General features: G+C 36.0%; 1 protein-coding gene across 2 annotated transcripts in view; it reads left to right on the forward strand.

Annotated features, from left to right (window-relative positions):
• MMP16 (matrix metallopeptidase 16) overlaps positions 1-23508 on the forward strand; it is a 194842-nt gene that overhangs the window by 121553 nt on the left and 49781 nt on the right. For both annotated transcript variants that reach the window (XM_072852252.1, XM_072852251.1), the window contains 2 exons: positions 10947-11108; positions 14040-14257. In XM_072852252.1, the coding sequence (XP_072708353.1) occupies positions 10947-11108; positions 14040-14257 (380 nt within the window). The remainder of the gene's footprint in view (positions 1-10946; positions 11109-14039; positions 14258-23508) is intronic.

Here is a 23508-nt window from a genome sequence, read left to right on the forward strand (position 1 = left end):
CTAATGCTAATAATAAAGAAACTATCTTATGACCTATGAGACTTCACATCAGAGACTGAATTTCAGGTTGTTGAAAGATTACTTGCTATAGAGAGCTTGTGAAAAGCTATACTCTCAAACATGTTGAGTTAAAAAAAAGAGAAAATCACCTTTATTATTGCAAATAAGTTGAAATCAGTTCACAACTAAAAAATCAGCTAGTGAATTAGTGGCTTGAAATTAATTCTTTTTTCTTTTCAGTCTGATCTGCTAATAAAAATAATTTAGGAAAGAGAAACTATCTGTGATCCTCAAATTGTCCCTTTAAACTGAAAGTGGCATTTCTGTCATTTAAAGCAGGCACCAGACTTAGCATTCCAACTCTCATGTGATCCAGAGATCTTCAAGTCGCTGCTGCTAGGACCACTTCATGGAGAATTTATCCCCAAGACAGCAGCTTTAGGAACTCTGACTTTTCCCAAAGATGTTCTATAGAATTTTATTACTGCACGGCCCTCTCCTTTCCCCTGCCTTTTCAGGGGAAAACAGAATTTGAAAAATCATCTTGCCAATTACTATGGATGTTGTCATGGTTTTCTGAGAGAATGAGACAATAATTTTTACAGTAATTGCATATTTATTTATCTATTAGGCAGAAATTTAATGGATTGTTGTTGCAAAAGTAGAAGAATGTAGGATAACCCTAAAATATAAGGTAATACTATATATGACTATTTAAGAATAGTCTATGACTAACTAATGAAAGATTTTCTACAATATCTGTGTTCTCAAGCCTAGAGAATAATTTGTGCTTTACCCTGACAATTCTTCACTTCAAAATGCTCAAACCATATGTTCTTGAGGCCAAAATGTTTTTAATCTATATTTAGACTCCTTCCTAAGTGGCTTGGGTTTCAAAAAGTGCTGAGCAGCTAACACCAATACCTGGAAACATCTACAGCTAAAACATCATGTTGGGAGAAAAGATGAAAACAGAAAAATCAAAAAGAACCAGCTAAATTAAAAGAACAATATTGTTTTGTGCAAAATGTTTTGTTGTAGTGGACAGGTTTAAGTCTCTAGTTCAAGTCAATGATGAATGCTTCCTGGTTTTGTACATATATCACTTAAGTCCATATACTGTGCTTTTATAATTAATATTTTGCCACTGACTTAAATGAAAAGACCTAAGTCAGAAGCCAGAAGACTTGAGGAGGTGGAATTAATCTGACCATATGTTGATGTTTATATCTGAGTTAATCTCATAGAGTCCCTTTAGAGTTAGAGGAGAGATATATTGCCTTCCTCGGTAAGATTTGTCACATCCTGAAGTAGGTGTCTAAAATAAACTAGATGAATCATGTCCTGAAATACCTGTTTCTCATAACTGGCTGTGAAAAGTTCAGGTATAGACATTTGTGTTACAGTTTTCTGTAGCTAGATGACTTCTACCAGTTATATTGAATCATGTGCAATTTCAGATTAGAGGAGAACTGAAGTGATAAGTACTTCCAAATAACAGCACCAACTGGGGTCCAAAGAAATTTGTCTCAGCAGCAGACATGTCTGTTTTGGGAACAGTTCAGTATTACACTCAGGAGAGGTAATTACTGGTGTAGGCTATCCCATGTTCTTCTCGGTATGGCAGGACAAACACTCTCCTATTGGTCTAAATATGGTAATTCACAAATGGATTGCACCACTTAAATTTTGAATGCATAGTTGGTAATATGGTAATGTGTAAACATACTTTTAGTTTCCCTTTTCTAAAAATCATACATAGCTCCTTTCTTATGATGCAGTTTAGGAACTGATACTATGTAAATATGAGGAAATGGGATTATCACTGAGTATTCAGGAAACTGAAGATATGGTAGTGACATAGCATTAATGTTGCTAGCTGTACTCCAGCTAGCAGCGCTAGCAGAAGCAGTAAAAATATTAGGGCCTGAGTTTCAGGAAGACTTAGCAACTACAATATATACCAACAGTCAGTCCTTAGCTGGTTTGTGTTTTTAATGATTACTTGTGTTACTGGCAGGGCTGGCCATGGTGGCTGGCAGAGGTGCAGAGATAATGGTCCCGGACCTGCCTGAGTGTGGATATGGCAGAGCAGCGTGCCCAGCAACTCTGCACTCAGCTCCCTGCTTTGCAGCGGGAAGCTCTTGTCTGAGAGCCATTAGACATGGGACCTCTGGCATCGTCCCTCCTCCCTGCCTGTGCCAGCCGCTGTCCCCCCATGCTGGGGTCCTGTTGAACTCCTAACTCACAGAAGAGAAAGTGTGCCAGGATTGGCCTCTGTCCTGGCTGACATTCCCACCTCCAAGCTCTCCCTGCACTTTGGCAGCGGCAGCTAACTCCTGCCTCCATCTTCCTGTCTAAGCATCCTCTTGCATCAGCTTTCCTCTGCCGGGAGGCCCAGGAGGATGACTTGGCTGCCTAACCATCTTGGCCTCTCCAGCACCCTTTGCCCTGCCCTCTGCAATCTTTCATCCTGGAGGCTGCCCCTCCACAGCGGGTGCTGAAGCATCTCCATGCCGACAAGTGCCAAGAGTCACTAGTGCCAAACTGGCAGTATTCTCTGAGTGCTAGAGAGGCTTACAATGGTTCCTCTAACTAGAGTGAAACAAACAGCGATATGGATAAAACCACTAATAGTAGCAGATTATCCAATAGATCAGAGCATTTAATATGAGTAAATTTTAACAAAGTAAAACCAAAGTAGCAGATTTGTCTTTCTGACATTTTCTCCATATATATGATCCCCAGTTTGAAGTTGTCTCAATTTAGAATATGGTACACACTTGGATCAGGTCTCCCTTTGAAGTCTGCAGACTTCTTAGAAAACGTATCTGCTTTTCAGATCAGAGAACCTGTAATGATTTTTTTCCTTCTCCTAATCACTTTGTCACTTAGGATTCAAAACTCCCACTTCTTCTTTTATTACTAGTCCAAGGAAAAAAAACATAGAAAATGCTATCTTGACATTTTTTTCTTAATAGGAATTAAACAAGCAAAATAACAGTGAAGAAAGAACGGTTCATATAAAATTCCCAAAGGTATATACAACACTATATTACTTTCTCTTTTAAAAAATCTTAAGGTCATATGTACATGTTAAGTAGATACAATGATAGGGTAAGAATCATGATCTGGTTTTGATGGCTTTAATGTGAGTTAAGTTAGAGGATAACATAATTACTCTCAGTAGTTTAACTGACACAGGGTAAAAATTTATCTCTGCAGGGAGCCAACACAAGATTTACGCATAAATTAAATGCTCTGTACATTCTGTTGTGGGGATTTCAGTGATCTGTAGGACCCTTTCAGATTTCTGCCCCATGGCAAGTTACATCTATTATGAATATTGGCAGTGTGACTTTGACCTTCCTCCTAGTAATTAGACATATTTCTTTATAGTAGGACACACAGGACATTAGGGGAAATGAAGAAAAAAAAAAATCATCCCTTCAAAACAAAAGCAGCTACAGTGTTAACAAGCCAGCATTTTAGCTGAGTAGCTTAAAGACAAAACCTACATTTGTTTTTGTCAAAGGCAAGGATTTGATTTTAATATGGACTCATGAACAATTAAGGTCCTTTTACATTTACTCTCACCCAGACTGGCACTTAGGAGTGGTAGAAAGATGTCCATTCCTTTCACATGAATGATCCTCAGGGACAGGAGCATGGAGGATAGCTGAGAATTGTGTCATATATGCTCTTTTCATGCACATATCCAAATCTTCAATCCCAACGTGTTCACTCTCACAGCCTTCAGAAAGGAGTTTTAAATACTTCTCCAGCTTATTGTTCCCACAGTAACAGCTGAAAACAGAAACAAAGAGAAGATAGGAAAGAAGATAAATAGATAAGGCTACTATAGTATTTGCAGCATTTGTAATTGCATTGAGACTACTGGAAAAATAGCATAAATGTTATTTAGCAACCTGGTCATTTGTAATGTTATGAGAATGACCATTGTATTTTCAAACGATTTTACGGGTGTGAGCCTGCTGAGGCAAATTAATTTACGAAGATCTTTTCTAGCAAAATGCAAAATTCCATTATAATTTTAATATAATTTGTTTAAAATAGTTATTATCTAAAGATGACCATGAAAACACCCAAAATAAAACTTTTCAGCCTGTTAATTGATATGACTTAATTACTAATAGAATGAAAATGCCATTTGAGAATAGTATACAAATTCAGTAGTGGACCTGAGCGATGAAAAAGTTAATCCCAGGAGCTAGACATTCAGCATAATTGTAGTTTTTCTTAGTTTGTTAGGTTCTCTGTCACAGCAGGGTTTCCTCAAGGCATGAAATGAAGCCATAAGCATTATATTTGCAGAAGGAACACATGCGATCATATTTATACCTTTTCAGGAAGCAGCGAGCTCTTGTGTCTTCTTTACCTCCCCTATGATCATCTCCAGCTGCTTCACTTCTCACTCTTTGGAGAAGTTGATATTGATTCACTAGTCAGAATAGTTTACAAAATTTTTCAGTACTAGTGATTGAAACTATGAGAAATAGTGGAAATATCCTTACATCCATGCTTTTTTAGAAGGAAAATTAAGAATACATTAAGTAATTAATTCCACCCATTTCAAGCAATTTACTAGAGAGTTGTAGAATGTACTTGGTAATAAATCTAAGTAGTAGGGCAGAAATTCCTACCTTTTGCATGTCCTTACCTTCTAAAGTACAGGCTGATCTTATTATAAAAGAACGTGGGCTCCTTCCAGATATGCTATTTATCAGGCTCCTGACTTCTTCTAAATTATGCCCACAATATGCAGAAACAGTAGAATACTGCCAGGAAGGACATACACACCTCTAAACACACATGTCCTTATCATACCTCATCAGCAATCACTGAGTCACCTGAAGATAGTCTTGCCCTATAGGAATATCCCCTTGTCAAATTTCAAGCAAGCAAGTTTAAATTTCACACTAATCTGTTGATTTTCTTTAAATAGAATCGTTTTTCAAATAGATACACATGTGGATGTAGGTATACTAAATTATACACAGAGTATATTAGTACATACTTTGTATATAACAAACTGTCTGTACCTCCCCTTCTGTCTGCAAATATATACATATCAGTAAGTCAACTTGCAAAGATTTTAGTGTATATGGTAGTATATGTAATAACAGAGTGAAAGAAACATATTTTTATGTCATTCTCTTTTGTCACAATGGAAAAAAGTCTAAATGTATAGCTATGTTATAGAAAAATTATTGTTTAAAATACAGTGTGTACAAAATAGATACACTAAGTTCATACAGAAAGTAGGTATACTATATAAGATACATTTTTATTTAAAACCATAAAAAATGTAGTTTTGCTTTTAATTTTTCAAAGGTACTGCACATCTAAGCTCCATCTTTTAGCAAAACTTTCTTTGCAAAATAACCACCAAGCTGCCAAATTTCAGTGCCAATGGTAGAAGTTTGAGATAATGTCAAGCAACTGTATATGACTTCTTAGACTGGAAAATGTGGCACCTTTATTTGGGTAAGAGTATGCCTATGATTTATATTTAGGTCCATGTATACTTTCTGTATAGCATATATAGGCATATATGGCGCTTATGTAAGTGCATACATAATGTATATGCTCAATTCCGCTGTATTGTGATAAGGTCAGAGAGAGAAAGAATCTCCTTTTATTAGTGACTGCTGAAACACCATGTTCAAAATTCTGTCCTGCCTGGAAAGAATAATAATAGCAAAGATATAAAACATAAAACTTTTCTTTTCTTTTTTTCTTTTTTTTTCTTTCTGTATGCTATGTAGTGTAAGAATCTTACTCTAAAGTTTGCAGCACTTCAGCTGGTTGGGATTAGCAGCATTGGTTTGACAAGTCAATGGTACAAATGAACAGAATAATGAAAATGCAAATTCTAAATACATTGGACACAAGTTCGTGGGTAGCGTGTGTGTAATATTTTCCGATGAACTGTAAGCTTGACTTTGTGGTACTGTCTTCTTGATAATAGGGCTGTAATAGAAGTCTTTGTTGTACAGATTTACATTTCAGATTCATATGGATTTAATCTGAAATTATCTATCTATCTGCATCACATGAGAAATGAAGTAGAATAATCTTTGGAAGAAACAGTGTATGTCCATCTATAAAACATTTTTGTAGTTTTCCAGTTTGTTTGTCATTTGAAATTCAGTTTCTTGATTTTTTGTTTTTCTCTGGGTGGGAAAGTCTTCAAAATTGAGGTCACATGGCATTTGAACGATGGACAACTCTTGAGCTCACAATGCGTTATAGCAGTTAACGTCACGTGCCAAGGAGAAGAACCAAGTGACATGCCCTGAGGTGTCATTTAGTGCTGCATTAAAAAGATGGCCAAGTGATGAATCAAAGGCTTGCTAAGCCATTAGGGTATTGCTTTTATAAATTGAGCTCACATACCATTTAAAACAGGAATGAATATCTTCAGAACTAGGGTTTCTTAATAGCTTGCTGTGGACAAACATATTAGCTTTGTTTATCTGTAGACATGAAAAATACTGTATATATTAGCTACAGGGAAAGGCTTCCCCATACACCATGATCTGCAGTGCTGGCTGTTGAATATTTGATATATTAATACATATTTATATTCTGGAGTTTGGGCAGTGATTGTAAAGTCAGGCAGATTTAGTGCCTAAAATAGGTTATAGCCTCAGAGAAAAGTGTCAGTATAAAAATAATCATTTTGTCTTAGTTCTTTACACACAGTATCTTTTTTTTTCCTTGTGAAATCAAAATTGAGATAAAATAAGAAAAACAATCACAATCTTTTTGAGCTTATATCCATTCTATTCCAAATCTTCATGCTAATGGGGAACACAAGAACAGAGATACACAAGTTTTGGACTTGTGAAATATATTTTCCAATATTTCCCTAGTACTCTATAGATAAATATAACAAGATGTAACTGAGACTATCACAACGAATATTCACTGTCGTATATCCTGCAGCGGCAGCTTTTAGTTTAAGATTCCTCATAGTAATACATAGTTTAACTCTGTTACTCATGACTTGTTAAAGTTTTGCAGTGGTGCCTCATTTTGCCAAGTAGACTGAAATACATGTTTCTACTTGGGTAATATACACTGAAATATAGAATCATTTGGGACTCTCTCCTTCAACGGTAGGGACTGAAAATGTTTAAAAAATTATATCCAATGTCAGTATGATAACAAAGTTAGCCTGAGCTGGTGTGAATGTTCACTTGCCTTTACATTCCATCTTACTCTGACCACTGGCCAAGGAACTGAAGTTGGCCTACTATCAACCTTGCAGTCACAAAGTACGCTTCTGTGCAGCCTGGAGAGAAAGAGTGAGCACTCAGGGTTATCCTTCTGCACTCTCAGTAGCTAGTTACAGTAACATTGAGATGCTCAAGGCAAGTCTGCTCCCAAAAGCAAAGAGAGACTGAGTAACTGTTGCCTAATTGGAGAAATCTAATTATATGCAAAGGAAAAGGATGGAAACTAAGACAGCAGTAAGTCCTACCTGCGTTGGTCTCAGACAACACATCTTGAACTTGTTTAAACATCAGTTTCAACTGCACTAAGTTATTTGGGTCAGTTTAAATTCAGGATGCCCTGGAGACAATCATGACTCTTGATGGAAATTGTTATGAATAATGGGGCTATTTGACTATAAGTAGAAAATATGTTCCCTGTTAAATCACTGTCACCCTAGGCAAGAATATTATTCACCCAGCTCTTTCCTGTGACCTTCTCCCTTCCCCCCCTTATCCATTTGCTCCAAGGGCTGCTCTGTCTTTACCACATTTAATAGCTCCCCTGATGGCTACAAGTTGCATTGCAGGAGGTGGAAATTACTTTTCATAGTCTTTTTGCCTTTTTCCCTTTTGGACTTAGGCTTTGACTAAGTCCAGAGGGGCAGTCAGATGCTGAATATCCTTTTTTTTTTTTTTTTTACATAATCACCCTTATCCAAAAGACAAAGGGAGAAAGACATACTAAGAAACAGCCACCCCCTACATAATATCTGTTCTCTGACATAGTCCCACTGTCATTTAGAAGTACTACTTTGGAAGTGCTCTACCATATGCTCATTATCTGTGATCCCAGAAGGAAGATATGCCGGTAGATGACAATGTGTTTTATTTATTTCCCCATTACTATGTAATTCACACCCCTTCAAGGTCAACATGGAACAAAATATGGAAATTCCTGGAGATCTTTATGGGGACTCAATGAGGACTGATAACCAAAGGATGTATTGATTCTTCATCCATTGCATAAATGGCACAAATAGAGAGAAGCAGTAGACTATTCCAAGACTGTTTATTAACTGTGGTTTCTTGAAATTTTAGAAATTATAACATGTTCACTTCCCAGACCTCTTACCTCAAACAGTAGAGGTTGAATACCACATATAAAACAGTCTTTGGTCTACTGACACTGACCAGCCTAATAATAGTAGTAGAATCAAATATTATTAATTTAAAGCTATTTGAAAATAGTTCAATAAATACTGTGGCCAACTTATTAGTACAATTATTAATATAGGACCTAGGCTGGTTAATATTCTTAATTATGATGTAGGAAGCACAGGTCTAGGAGCCAATTTTGCCTTTCGCAATGTCTGAAAAGCAAAAGAAAGTTGCATCTTAAATATATGAGTTAATGCCAGACAAAGAAATATTTCATTCTAATAAACTTGGATTAGAACTCTAACTTTCATAAAATGCAGAAAAGAATTGAAAAATAATGTCAGACATGTCACAGTACAATAGTTATAGTGCAGTAACATCTTCTTCCTTCATGTCTTTCCATCTTAAGCCTATCATTTTTAAAAATGATATTAATTATTCCATTATGTGTGCAGAATGAAAACCTTTACAGAGTTTGTCCTGTGCATCACTTCCAATGCTGAGGTTAGCTACAGAAGCTGTGGATTATTCATATGAGATAATGTCAAGATCAGCTTAACTGCATATAGAAGGGCAGATTCAGTATCAAAAGCATTCGTCACCAGGACAGTCAAGCTTATCAAACCTATTACAACAGCACATTGAGAATCTGCTTTACTGTAAAAAGAACTGCATCCAAGAAAAAATATTGTCATGAAAATATTTAATCTGGAAACCACATAATTATAAATGATAGGATCTCTTCTCATTTCTGAAAGCACATTGTGTCATATTAATTTTTGAAAGACATAATTTTTCTGCACAGTTATACTGAATAAAAGAGCAAGAGCATTTAGTTTTCCTATATCCAGATTAAGAATCAGAAAGACATGAAAAGACTTTCAACTAAACACAGTTGTGACTGTTTCCATGCTTTCAATCAAACATTTATTTTACAAACATCATCATGGATCCATACATCATGAAGACATGTACTGCCAAGTGTTTCCCCCTTCATATATACTGGGGAGAAAGTTTATTTCTTTGTGTCAACAAGACCAAATACATGAAAAATTGAAATGCTGTCAACTATGTTCTCAAAGTTCTGTAACTATATATATATGTACATTTTTTTGCTAAATTAAACTTTTTTATATTATTAGTATTAATATTATAACAGTACTTAGAATTCCAGATCAAGTGCCAGTAGTGGAAAATAACTGTCTACCCCCAAACAGTTTACAGAATATAGGATAAGAGTTAATGTTGAGCATCTTTTTGTTCCAATATACAACTGTCTATTAGGCCACAGTATAGGCCTTTTGTTATTTATACTACTCTTTTAACAAGAAACTACCTACTGTAGCTGGCACCTTTTTCACTTGAGTCCAGCCATCTAAAAGTTGGATGTTCAGCATAAACTTCTGATCTAGAATACTTCTTTTGTCAGTGGGACAGGAACACACTTCTGGAGGATGATTATTCCCATCCCTAGGTGGTGAAAATGAGCAATACCCTGGATGTGACCCTCTCCAAGTTACCGGAATCTTTCTGCTGATGTAAAACATTTTTCCAAAGTCTCATTGTATAACAGGTTGACTGTCATATAGTCTCTGTAACAGAATCTGTACAAAAGACTCATAGAAAGATACTGAACTAAGTCTTAGATGAGTAAAAATAGACAAAATTAATACCACAGAGGTCCAGCTCTGGAATTTTTATAGAAATAATCCCATTGGCTTTGATTTGTGTTTGCTTCACAGAGTGCCATAATTCTACTGCCAAAACTTCTAGTTGTGCCTAATACCCTGTAATAAATAATGAAAAGATGACTTTTAAAGGGGAATAACAAAAAATTTAAATTAGGCTATAACATGAGTGTGTTATTTTATTTTTTAGACCTACAAAAATAAAAAAGTTCTAATATTTTATTAAGCAACTACACTTATAAGGGAATTACACAATGGAATAAATAAAGGCATCCTATTTTGAGAAAGGTAGCACAATACCCATATTTTCCTCATTAAGATTTCAGTTATGGTGAATGAGAAATGGACAACATGTACAAATAATCAGCAGGGGTCTGATTACAAGTGCTTGGATGACTAAGATCCCCGTGGGGTTTGTCCTAAATAGGTAGTCCTCAGTTTGTAAAGTTTACCACACACAGCAAGGATGTTTTCCTTTTGGAGCTGTGTCTTGATGCAAGTATTTTTAGTCAGGTTCACTGCAACATCAACTTCAAGTCAGAAATTGCACACAAGCCTAGACATGAGGTACGACACTTGAACCCTACACTAACCATGTGCCTCAATTAAAAAAGATTACGCTTATGGTGTCTGTAAGAGTATCATATATTTGATGTAACAATAATGGTTTTCTTGTTTAAAAAAAGGAAAATCTGCCTTTGCTATCACATTATCCTTATGATTAATTATTAAGCATTACCTTGTAAAATTCAAGTTTAGTGAAAATGTCTTTCGAGTGCAGAGTCCTCCACTTGTGTTATTTCTGTTACAATGCTTATGGTTTCAAAGATCTTTTTTCCCTTTCTTCTCTTCATAGGAAATGATCTGTTTCTAGTTGCAGTGCATGAACTGGGACATGCTCTGGGCTTGGAGCACTCTAATGATCCCACTGCAATCATGGCTCCATTTTACCAGTATATGGAAACTGACAACTTCAAACTACCTAATGATGATTTACAGGGCATCCAGAAGATATACGGTATGTCATACTCTAATTAAGCAACATACGTTTTTTGCTTTAGAATACATTTGAGGTCCTCCTGTCCATATCACCTCTCCAAAAGAGTTTGTTAGTGTACTCTACCAGTTGTTATGCCAGAGACCTTCTTGTGAGTAGGTGAAAGATTTTGATGAAGCTCCTTTACTTTGTTTGTCACTGTTCACAACTTACATTCAAATTTTCACTCAGCTGGAATAGTAATCTTAAATGTTTTAAAAAGCCATAAAGAAAATATCTGTGAAAGGATCCCAAACTATGAAAACATTAAGAAATGCCTTTAACCATAACGAGCTTATTTCCACAATAGTCCAAGCTCATGTAACTGGATGAATTGATTGCTTCTCAGTTTATCAGTTATAATAATAAACAGTTCCTTGGGTGTACAAAATTTATGGTCCCAGAAAAACACTTTCTTGTGATAAATATAGCAAACTGATCTCAAAAGATTGTTATTACCAGCCCAGGATTTTGAGCCACCTAGGGGGAAAAAGGCCTGCTTCTTTAAAATATGTTTGTTTGGTTTTTTTGTGGCCTGATATAAAAGACACATGTCATGTAAATAAATTCTGTATGTGTGGAATTAAATTTGACAAGGCAAGGTAATTGAAAATTAAAAAAAAAAAAAGCCAAAACAATAAGATTATTCTGATTATGGGTTGAATGTAACACTAACTCCCCTATTACTGTTCCTTACATTTCCAAAGACATGGTTTTGTTCTTGGTTTTAAAGACTTTGATTCTGTTGGTATCTGTTAAACAGTCTGTTTTTTTCTTTAAAAATATAATTTATTTTTCTCTCCTACAGTGGAAAATCTGTGATATCTGTATGTTAATGCTATGTATCCAGTACATATCATCTGGAATTGCCTTGCTTAATATTCTCCAATTACTTCTGTATTGGATTAAATTTTGTACTCACAACTATTTTCAGTTTAAAGGATTGTCAGGCTTATACTGAATATTATCAGGGCCACTACTTGTTTATCTTTACTACTAGAAAGGACAACTATGATCGTGTAGAATTACTGTACTGCTAACTAGAACTCTGCAGCCTCCATGGTGTTTTATATTAACAAGCAATGATATATATTTTCATAAAGCATAAATAGCAATTTCAAAATTATTGGCTGATCAAGTTTTGTTTGGTTGGTTTTTTTTCTTCTGTGATTAGCTGGAAAGAAGGTTGTTTCTCATGACCTCATAAGTTGGTAGTCTAGACTTAAGGGCTAGACAAGAATACTTTGCTGAAAACTAACTGCTAAGCTCTAACAGCTGTGGGCTATACATTAGGAGAAATGTGTTACCCCTGGGAAGTAATATCTGACATCACCACCAAATGGCATATGAAAACTTTGGTTTGGGGTTGAAAACTTTCCAACATGAGCTACTGCAAACTGATTCCTTTGCTCCCTTTAAAATCAAGAGATGATCTGGAATCATATGCCTCAATAAAAATGTCACACCTATTAAAATAATTACTTTGGTCTGCAGTATTCCTTGAAACACCATTATTAACTGTAAATTATAAATGTCACAAGCCTTAAAATTGTGAATGAAATAAATTCCTTATTAAACTGTATACCATTAAACTGACAACCATTTGATGAGTTTAATATTTCCTTACATAGTTCATCTTGTTCTTTAAAAAGTATACAGTTTTTTAAAAAATATCAGAAATTCAAATGCCATTTATGCAGTTTTAGAGTTGTCTTAATATTGAACAGTTCTTTCTGAAGCTGGTCATGCAAATGATATTTATTTTTTAAAGTCAAAATTGATTATGTATTTAAATTATTTGGAGAGAGGCCTAAACAGAAAGAGCGAAATTAAAGTGTTCATCTTGTTTCCAGAAATCTTACTGATCCATCTGAAACGTCTTATCTTTTTGTACATGGAAAATATAAGTAAATGTAGTAATATGTGTAGAAAGGGAAAGGCATTTTCAGTACACCCATTGCAAGTCATTCAGTATGCCATTAGGGTTATGAACAGCATCTGTCTAGGATGTCTGTTGACTTTCAGGTAGAGAAATTATGAGTGGGATAGTTATTTCACCTGTCATAAAACTCAGTATATTATGACAGAACATGTATTTGAAAGAAGAAAAATGTTTTAAAACCACATTACAGAGTTTTAATTTTTCACTTCAATTCTTTTTAATCCATTTATCCTCAGAACAATTCATTTAATTACCAGGTATCTAGCTTTGTAAGACTCACTGGAAAATAAAAATTAAAATAAGAAGTAATTGATTTCAGAATATTGAAGAAAACATGTGAATTATGGCTTTTGCTTATAAGGATGCCTAGGATTTGAAGTCCAGTTTCAAGAGCTCCTGTACATACCAAGGGGCATTGGGGAAAGCTGGGAATGTCCTGTTGCTAATGCACATGACATTACTTGGCCTACAAATTGAGTCAGTAGGAAATATCAGGTATGCTATATATATGCATATGTGAATTGATGAGTGGAAGTTAAAAATATGGGTTGAAAATCCATTGACTGCTGATGATCTCATTAGGAACAGTTTTTTTGTTTTCCTTTATTTTGTACAATAGACAATGATTCTGTTTTAACAGTTCTTACTCAGTTGGTAAAGTATGTGTATTACTTCTTGTCTGAAATGATGGTGGACAATGCACCGTTTGCAGGTTTTATTGGAACTTTGTTCCAATAAGGAAGGAAGATTCTGGATAGTGAAAAGTAATTATTTTCTTCATTCATGCCTTGGTTTTATGGTAGTCATTCATTATACCCTTTAACAACATGGGAAAGGTATGTTAGGTCACTTTTTCCATTCCCCTTCCACTGTAGGATTTGCATTGCTTACAGCAGATTTTTATTGTGTATTTCTTCTTTGAGTGCTATTGGTGGGCATGTAAATTACATCCTGCTGCTATATTTTTAAAGGTCCACCTGACAGGATCCCACCACCAACAAGACCTCTGCCAACAGTGCCCCCACATCGTTCAATTCCTCCAGCAGACCCGCGGAAGAATGACAGGCAACCTAAACCTCCTCGGCCACCCACTGGTGACAAACCTTCCTATCCTGGAGCCAAGCCTAACATCTGTGATGGGAACTTCAACACTCTGGCTATTCTTCGCCGGGAAATGTTTGTTTTCAAGGTAGGAGGCTGTGACTTTTTCAATGTTACATCAAATGTCTGCATTTCTCCATTTTTTTCTTTTTAAAGCAAACTCTCATTCATCATGACTCCACTTTCCCAGCCTGCTCACAGTTAGAAAGTTCAAGAAAGAAATTAAAAAATAAACATACACATGGCTTAAACATCTAGCAGAGAACTGCTGTAATGTTCTATTTTGGGAAAATACCCATGTCAGCAGAAACTGTAATGCCTCAAAATGTAAGGGTAAATAAATGCTGCATGTTATTCAGAGATAAAAAGTGTAAATCAATTCATGAATAATGGGAATGATTTTGTTGGGAATACAGCCACATCCAGACATACAGTAGATATTGTGTTTTCAATGCTTTTTTTTTCCATTTAGCTATAATTTTAACTTTACAATTAGATCTGTCATTTGCAAAGGAATTTTGTCATTGTGTTGTGGTCACATTGAAACCACAATATATAAGTAAAGGTCCTTGCCACAAAAAAATCTTATTGCAAATGTGTCATTGTTTATTTCTATTAATCTTCTTGCTCTGAGCTGAAAATGTGGTATATACAACAAATCAAAATAAACAAACTGAACTGAAAGGCAATCTTTTGATAGAAGGACTTCGCTAAGTATCATGGACATCATAGCTATCTTAGGAGGATGATCTGTAGTATGGTTTCCAGAAGGCATTGAATGTTGAAGAATAATTGCAGAATCATTATTATTCAGCCTCTTAAATCTTAAACCAATTTGCTGACAGGTAGTGCTGTGCTAATGTTCCAGAAACAAGCAACAGGATAATCTATTATTGTGAACTACTGGTGTGTCAAATTTGCTTAAGTAATAGGAAGTGTGGGTTCTTTGTTTTGTAAATATATGATATGATTCTTTTTAACTTCAACATTATACGTAGAGAAGAAGGGCCTTTCTCATGAATAGATAACACTTTTCCCTTCAGCAATAGTGTAAGTACAAGGGAAGTGCAATGAAGTTGTCCCAAAACATGAAGCTCCCAGTTCAATGGCTTTTGTTGTCCTTTCTGATAGGACCCATTTCTCCCTTATATGTTTTCTTTTTATGTAATCTATCACTCCAGATAAATCTTATTAGCAATGCTACCCAGGTTTTCACTTTCTTTAGCATACCTGAAAAAATATGTACAAATAGCTTTACATGAATTCATTCAAAATTACTGAGCTACCTTCACCACCCAATGGGCAGGAAATATTTTTTCCATAAACAGCTAAGGATTTTGCCAGCCCTGGGGCTGTCAGCCCTTTCCATTTAAATAGATGGTCTGTCTTCAAACTCTGGGAGGTCCTGAACCATCAGTCTTTTTATGACTAAAACTCAAAGGTTAAGGAAGAATATAATTTTCTAACTTGACATTAAACAGGATATTAAAATACTTACTTCAATCTCATGTCATCCACCTCAAGAGCAATAGAACATATTCTCATTTATTTTAGACATAAATCGATAAATAGTGAAATGCTATCCCACTAATACAAAATTTCCTGTCTAGCCAAGTCTGTGTTCCTGGATAAATAGATTCAACACCATTACTAATCACTCTTACCTATTTTGACTGAAAATACAAATTAAGTTTTATCAAAAAATGTTTACTGCCTACTGCCTTAACACTACATATTTACTACACAGTTTGTCTGCTTACTAGTGTGCAAATTGTGTTTATGTTACAAAGTTAAAATTCCATTTATGATCCACACCCTAATGAGGAAACATGGTAAAACGTTGTCAGAGAAAAATGACCAGTAACAGAGTGTTTACAGATTTCATGTTTAGAGTCTGACTCTCCAAAATGAAGTTGCTGTAATCATAAAAGCAACGTGTTGGGAAGGGAAGAAAGAGATGACCTTTGTTCAGATTAATTTCTTTAAGGGTCCTACAGTTCCCCTTTTCTCCTCAGGGTACCTGGGAGCATGGCAAGGCATGACTTGGGTTAGCATGCTAAGCAATGGAGTTTACTTAAGTATACAAATCTTGACTTTGTAGTCTGAGTGTCTTTGAATGCTTGAGTTAGTAGGCCTTAACTTTCTGGTTTGTACATTAATTTGCTAATTAAGATTTTTGTCTGCTAAAGGAGTTTCATTACCTGTTTGAGTTTTTTTTTGAGGGGTGTGGTTTTTATTGTATGGGGAGGAGTATGAAAGGAGCAGGAAAAGGGAGAAGGAATTAGAAAAATCAGGGGTAGTTAGTAATTTTCAACTTACTTTGTAGAATCTCAGGGGGGGCAGGTTATAAGGAAAAGCTCAGCATGTCAGACTGTAGCAGGAGCAGGGCAAGAATTAATTCTCAGAAGGTATAAACAGGAATAGGGACTGAATACAGGGAAAGCATCCAGCAATGGAGGAAGCAAAGCTGGATGTTCTGTGGTCTGACACAACAAAAAAACCAAACCTCTTTGCCCTTGCCCCTTAATGCTAGTAGAAGGATAGACTGGGAAGGCATGAGTGATGGGCTGAAAGCCCAAGAGAGGTAGAGAAGAAGAGGGGATTGATGGCCATACTGTACCAGGTGGAAACAATTAAAGAAGAATTATGACCTTCATTGGAAGAATTACTGCTGGATAGTTCCCAGATGAGTTAAATTAATAAAGTTGGAGGCGAATCAAATTACATCCTTTTCTTTCTTTGTCTTTATCCACAGGTCTGTAATGATTGTGTAGTGGCAGATTTTACTGCCTGCTGAATGGCATGTATGCCATGTACCAATTTCAAATTGAAAATAGCCACTTTTCTATCTCATGGGCAAGTCTCAAGCTCAGGAGCTCAATTTGTTTAAATAATCCCTGAAATTGCTTGGGAACTTAGCCACAGAGTTGAAGAATGTGAGCTCTTTTGAATAATTAAATTCTAATTTAAACATAAAAGTGAAGCACAAAAGATAACAGTTTGAGACAGACTGGATTTTCATAGTAGATGACAAACAATATTGATTTCAGGAAGACTGTTTTCTCTTGGCTGTTGAGCTATTAGGTATACTTAAGAGTATCAGAATATTAGAAACAATTTCTATGTTCAGTCAAATTGATGAGCTTTGTCTGTGGTTTTAAGGACTATCTGGCATTCTTGAATTGATATATCCAGAGTAAAACTGAATAACAGTAAACTTAAAGGGAAAATAGAATTTACACTTATCCATCCCTTTTTATTCTTTTGCCATCACTTTGACAAAGTAACAATCCTCGCAACACTTGGTAAAAATTGTAGGGTTATAGAAATGAAATAAAGAGGAACTGTTCTTGATCTAACATGAACAGTAAACACAAAAGTAAAGCAATCAACTTGTTAAAGATTCTCCAAAGACCACCAAATATAATTAGAATTTTGCAGATCAATTGTTTTGGTAGAAATGGTTGGATTTTAAGGAAAACAAAATTCATTTTCGTCAAATATACATGGATTACTGACATATAAATGTATTGTCCCAAAAGGACTTCTTCCTGAATTCTTTAAATTAGATGCCCTTAAAATCCCCCTGCTAGCTGTAAGGCTTGGGGATGCAGTATGCTATAGAATAAAAATATTAGTTAAAATTAATGTATTGTAACTATTGGTTTCAGTTGTCATCAACTGATATTTTAAAGTGTATGAAGTTTTTCTTAATTGAATGGAGTTTTTAAATTACTGCTATTATTTAATACATGCTTGAACTGGTATAAGCAACCATCAGGAGAGAATAATTTCTATGCCAAAATTTCTAAGTGCCAAGTTTTTGTCTTGAGATTCCATTTATCTTCTGTATTTATCCTGAATGCAATTAGTATTTAGCTGTCACTCTCATTTCCAATCTTTTCTCCAGCTATTTTCTCCCTCTGTTTAGTTAGAACTCCCCTGGGACACAGCAAATGGCTGAAAATGGAGAAAAACAAATTGGTCTTCCCTTTCTGGGAAAGTTGTGCAGAGTGGTATGACACTGTCTGCCTTGAATGGCAAACCTCTCACCCATTGTATATAGCAATATGTGGTATCCGGCAATACTGTCTTCTTAAAGTCTCCTGAGAGTACCTCCAGGGCTACTGCATCATGAAAAGGAACCCCATTGACTAAGGTCACCAGAAAAGATCCATTAGTGAAGAAGTTTACAGCATATATTTCCACTTCTGTGTTCTGTGCAATTCACACTGCTTTTCCAGTCCTCTGTAGCAAAACAGTTCTGAAGATGATCTAGGATGTCCTATCAATAAAGGTACTTATGTTAACACCTTCTGAATCTTTTACACAGTTATAAAAAATGTTCAAGGGAGCCAATGGTTGCACAGGATGTATTACCTCTCAAAGGATGCAGATCAAGTAATACTGGTTGCTTATTCTGTTATTTTTGAGGCGTGTATAGCTTGTGTTTGACTCTACATGCTGATTGTTCCTTGGCAACAAAATTACCTCTAGCTCTGCTTCAACAGTCTGTGTTACTGCTGTTAATATCCTTTTTCTTTATGTCCTTTTCAGTTTCACAGATTTTAACAAAATCTTTAGTTTTTTGAACAGGTTACATCTAGAAAAGTAAGCACTAAATGTGTGGAACTTGTCCTGCATAATCAGCAAGTTAGAGGGGCAGGTCACAGCTCTTTGTTTATGTGACACAGGTTTTTGCTTCACAGAACATCTCACAGAGGTTGTACTGGTCCTTTCTTCGTTTAATGCTAAATGCTTAAGAAACAGATGAATAGATCCTTGTCCTGGTTTCAGCTGGGATAGAGTTAATTTTCTTCCTAGTAGCTGGTATAGTGCTGTGCTTTGGATTTTAGTATGAGAATAATATTGATAACACGCTGATATTTTGGCTGTCGCTAAGCGGTATTTACATTGGTCAAGGACTTTTTTTTTTTCCCTTCAGCTCCCCATGCTCTGCCAGGTGCCCAAGAAATGGGAGGGCAGGACACAGCCAGGACAGTTGATCCAAACTGACCAAAGGGCTATTCCATACCATATGATGTCATGCCCAGTATATAAACTGGGGGAGTTGGCCGGGGGGTAGCGATCGCAGCTCGGGGACTGGCTGGGCGTCGGTCGGCGGGTGGTGAGCGGTTGTATAATTTTTTTTTTTTCTTTTTTCCCTCCCTTGGGTTTTGTTCCTCTCTCTCTCTCTCTCTCATTGTTTTCCTTCTCATTCTAATTCATTATTTATTATTATTATTATTATTATTATTATTATTATTATTATGTTCCAATTATTAAACTGTTCTTATCTCAACCCATGAGTTTTCTTACTTTTGCTCTTCCGATTCTCTCCCCCATCCCACCGGGGGGGAGCGAGCGAGCGGCTGCGTGGTGCTTAGTTCCCAGCTGGGGCTAAACCACGACAATCCTATATAATCTATAATGATTTTAGTATTCCTGTTGGAAAAGTTAACTCACTCCTTGAAGAACAGCATTTTTAACCACTGTCGTATACTAGGGTGTTTGTTGAAATGTAATGTAAGTATAAGAGAAAGAAGCTTGTCCATAGACAAATAGCATTTACAGCTCAGATAAACGTCTTCTGAAATGTTATCATTACAGATGGTAGAATATGGAACCAATTTTAGGAAAGCCTTAACAGGCTGTGTTTTATTATTTTATAGTAATTTCTCCACAACTTGCAGAAATTTGTTTTCTGACTCTTCATCTGCTAAGAACCATTGTAAAAACATTTATGATGTGCCAAACAAGCCAAGCCAATTAGGCTGTCATTACCCCTTGGCACTAGTTTAGACTGCAGTTGGTTTCATACATAACTTTATAGATGCCATTTAATATCCCTTTCAGAATTGTGTATTTATACAGCGTATGATGTTAAACACAAAAGGAAAAGAAGCCCTCCTTCTTGATATGTGGTAAACACGTGAGGAATTTTTAAAGCATTTTAGCATTGGCTGTTTAATCATAACTGGTAGGTCTAATAAAAAATCTGTGAGACAGAGGGAAAATACTAATAATAAAAAGTAGAGACAAAGAAACAGCTACAGTATGAGACTTCACCGTATTTGAAAGCAGGCTTTTTTCCAAAGCTCTCCTGGTCTGTTTCTGTAGCTGTTTTTTGTCATGTGATGGTGTGGATGTCTGGGCTGTCAGTTGCAGCCTGGGAAAGTTCAGCAGAGGATGCTGTGGAAGTAGACACTGGGATTTGAGAGGGAAAACCACTTAACTTCTCAGCTGTAAAAGACTGGGAACAGGAGATCAGAAGTAACTAAGTCTGCAGAGAGCAGACTCCTTTCCCTCTACTTTTTATATCGTTATGTTAGGAAGAACAATCTGGTGGAATTTGCCATTTTTTAACTTATCAGGGAGGAGGGCTGCTTTAATTCAGGTAATTCAGGTTCTATGTTGAAAAGGAAGGAGAAAAGCAGCAAAAACTCAGTGGAGACTTCAGTGTACCACAGTAGACCAAGCCTATTGGAAATGTACAGGATGGATGTTTTGTGGGACAAAAACAAATTGTAGGATGTCAAGAAGGAGAAAAGCAGGGATATGCTGCAATACGAAAAAATCATAGTTGTATATTTTTAATAAATGGATACTTTCACTGACAGATGTAAAAATATTTTCCAAATGTTATCTAAACCTTTCAGTGTGCTTCTAAGCTAGGGAAGGGTTTTAGCTAACACATTTCACAGGTTTAAAATGGGAAGCATAGTCTGTTCGTCACTGTATGGGAAGTAGGTAGTATATTCCATCCAGCTGCAGAGGAATTTAGACGAGAATGTAATCACCTGGGTAATAATTGTACCAGAGTAGTTCAGTTAGTTAAAAATCCTTCTACCCTCTCACCTTTTAAAAAATTGTCTTGGATTTTATTACATAGTTTTATGTCCATTCGAAAGATGGCAACCCAGTCATAGCTATACTTATTATCTAGCACCTACTAACCTACAGGTATATTTGTACACATACAAATATTATGTATAGAAAGTTCTAAAAAAATCATAACTATATTATTAGGGCTTTGTTTACAAGAGCATCAGTATAATGGATATACCTGTTATTGAAATTTGTAAACAACTTGAACTGATTAACACTCTGTACTATCTGGCTAATAAAATTCCTATTATTTAGGTACTAGCCCATTAAAAAGTATAACCTTAGCAGGATGCGTGACTCAGTATCTTCAGCAGGCCTTTAGATTTTTCAGAAGAAAGAGGATTATTTTTTTCTAAAAGGCTATGTTTTCATTGGCAAACAATGTGGTGTAAAAGGATTTGATCAGTAGCAGAGCAGATGGTACTGAGCTCCTCTCATGTCCATCATATGTGCTTTGCTTTTAATTAGATACAGTCAGTCCTCTAAGGCCAAACAATTCCACTATACATGTGGTTTAGGTTTTTCTGAAGGGCAGCTATCCCTTAGACACTGGTGTCTTTGACTGTGGACCCCTCAAGAGTGTACCACATAAGCATTTCATCCAATGCAAGTGGAGTTACCATCTTGCTAACATGTAATTGCTCACACCATCTTGACCCAAATAAACCCTCACATGCAAAACACATATTATTTATCCTCATGCCATTTTTTGCATGATGTAATGGTACCTGTTGCTTGACTACCTCCATACTGCAAGTTTGGATGATGTACATTGCAATACAGTCCAGTGAGAGGAGGTAGATTTAACAGCTGTGCCAGGACATCACCTCGATCTTACAGACTAATATCCTTCTGAATTTTATTTTCCCTGAGAGAAAAACAAGGCAGAACGTCTTGTTTAAATTCAATTTAAACATAAGAAAAAACTTTTTCATTGTAAACCCTCACGGATTAAACACTGGAACAGGTTGTCTAGAGAGGTTGTGGAGTCTCTATCTTTGGAGATACTCAAAAGCTGACTGGACATAGACCTGATTAATTGGCTGTAGCTGACTCTGCTTTGAGCAAAGGAGGGGGTTGGATCTCCAGAGGTGCCTTCCAACCTCAACCCTTCTGTGATTTTGTGTAGCAATTGAAATATGAGCACTGAAAAGGCATAGCCTCCCAAAATGTTTCTGTTACTTGTTTTCCCCACTTTCCTCCAAAGGAGGGATCGAGTATTTCTTCATACTTCCCCGAAACCTTCAGAGGTCCTTTCCAACCTCAGCCATTCTGTTTTGTGACTTTGTATTCAGCTCAGAAGAAAGGACCAGGCAGAGGAGACTGGGGTGTGTGGCTGCTGCTCACAAAGCACTAACAAGGGGGCTGCAGGGGAGGGAATGTCCACCCCTTCCAGCTGTGCGAGAAAGATCCTCTGCTGTCTCCTTCTCAGCTTTTAGGGGAAATCACCCTCCTTTCTAGGGTCAGGCTCTGGGCTAAAACACTTTATTCAAAGACTAAGCTGGTCCTGTCTCTGTGAGACTCTCACCATCTCATGATGAGCTGTTAATACCCACAAGGTGCCCTCCCTACCCCAGAGAGTCCTCACAGATTAAAAAGAGGTACTTCATTCAAGAGTTTTCACAATTGGGTGGACAGACTGAGTTTAACAGGAATACTCAAGTACTTGTGTGAATCTACATACAGGCGTGGTGGTAGGATTTGGGACAATGTTCGTAAAGGTTTGGGCAGTTAAACATGAATCCTAACAAATTCTTGTTTCTGATTTAGTTTTAATCTAATAAATACTCAAAAATGTGAGACTAAGTATTTGTAAATCATAGGCCAAAATTCCAAGAATTAGTAATTTCATAGAACAGATTTTGTTGGTTTGTTTTTTTTTTTAATAGAGTGGAATTGGTGGAATCTGAAGATTTCTGTTACTCTCTTTATGCAAAAGGATAGAGGGGTCAAATTTTTATATATTCTTAGGAAAGTACTTGTAACAATACTGAATATAAAATAGAATTATGACTTTTTCTTGATCCCCAAAAAATAATCCACAGGATCCTCCAACAAATGATAGCACGCTTAGATGACATTACTTGTGTATTTAGAATTGCTATTTTTCTTAGTCATTGAATATAACCGTTCCTTTTTTCTCCCCATATGTCAAGAGGTTGTCCTGAAACCTAGTTGACCATTAACTTAATCGTGCTTTCAATCAGAACAAGTTTTACAATCAAATGCAAGAAATATAGAACAATTATAGTTCTGCATAGCACTATTAAATAAGTGAATGACATTAAAAATACAGATAAACAAATGCACGTGAAAGACTTTGATCTGGCAGATTTACTTATTGTGAATATCTCAGGCCTAGACAGAGAATCTCAATGGGGAAAATATATGCACATAAGCCCTCAGTGAGCATAATCACTTGACTAAGGACTAAGGATGTGAATTAAAGTT

This window comes from Ciconia boyciana, chromosome 2 (assembly GCF_034638445.1).
Source record: "Ciconia boyciana chromosome 2, ASM3463844v1, whole genome shotgun sequence".
NCBI classification, from domain to species: domain Eukaryota; kingdom Metazoa; phylum Chordata; class Aves; order Ciconiiformes; family Ciconiidae; genus Ciconia; species Ciconia boyciana.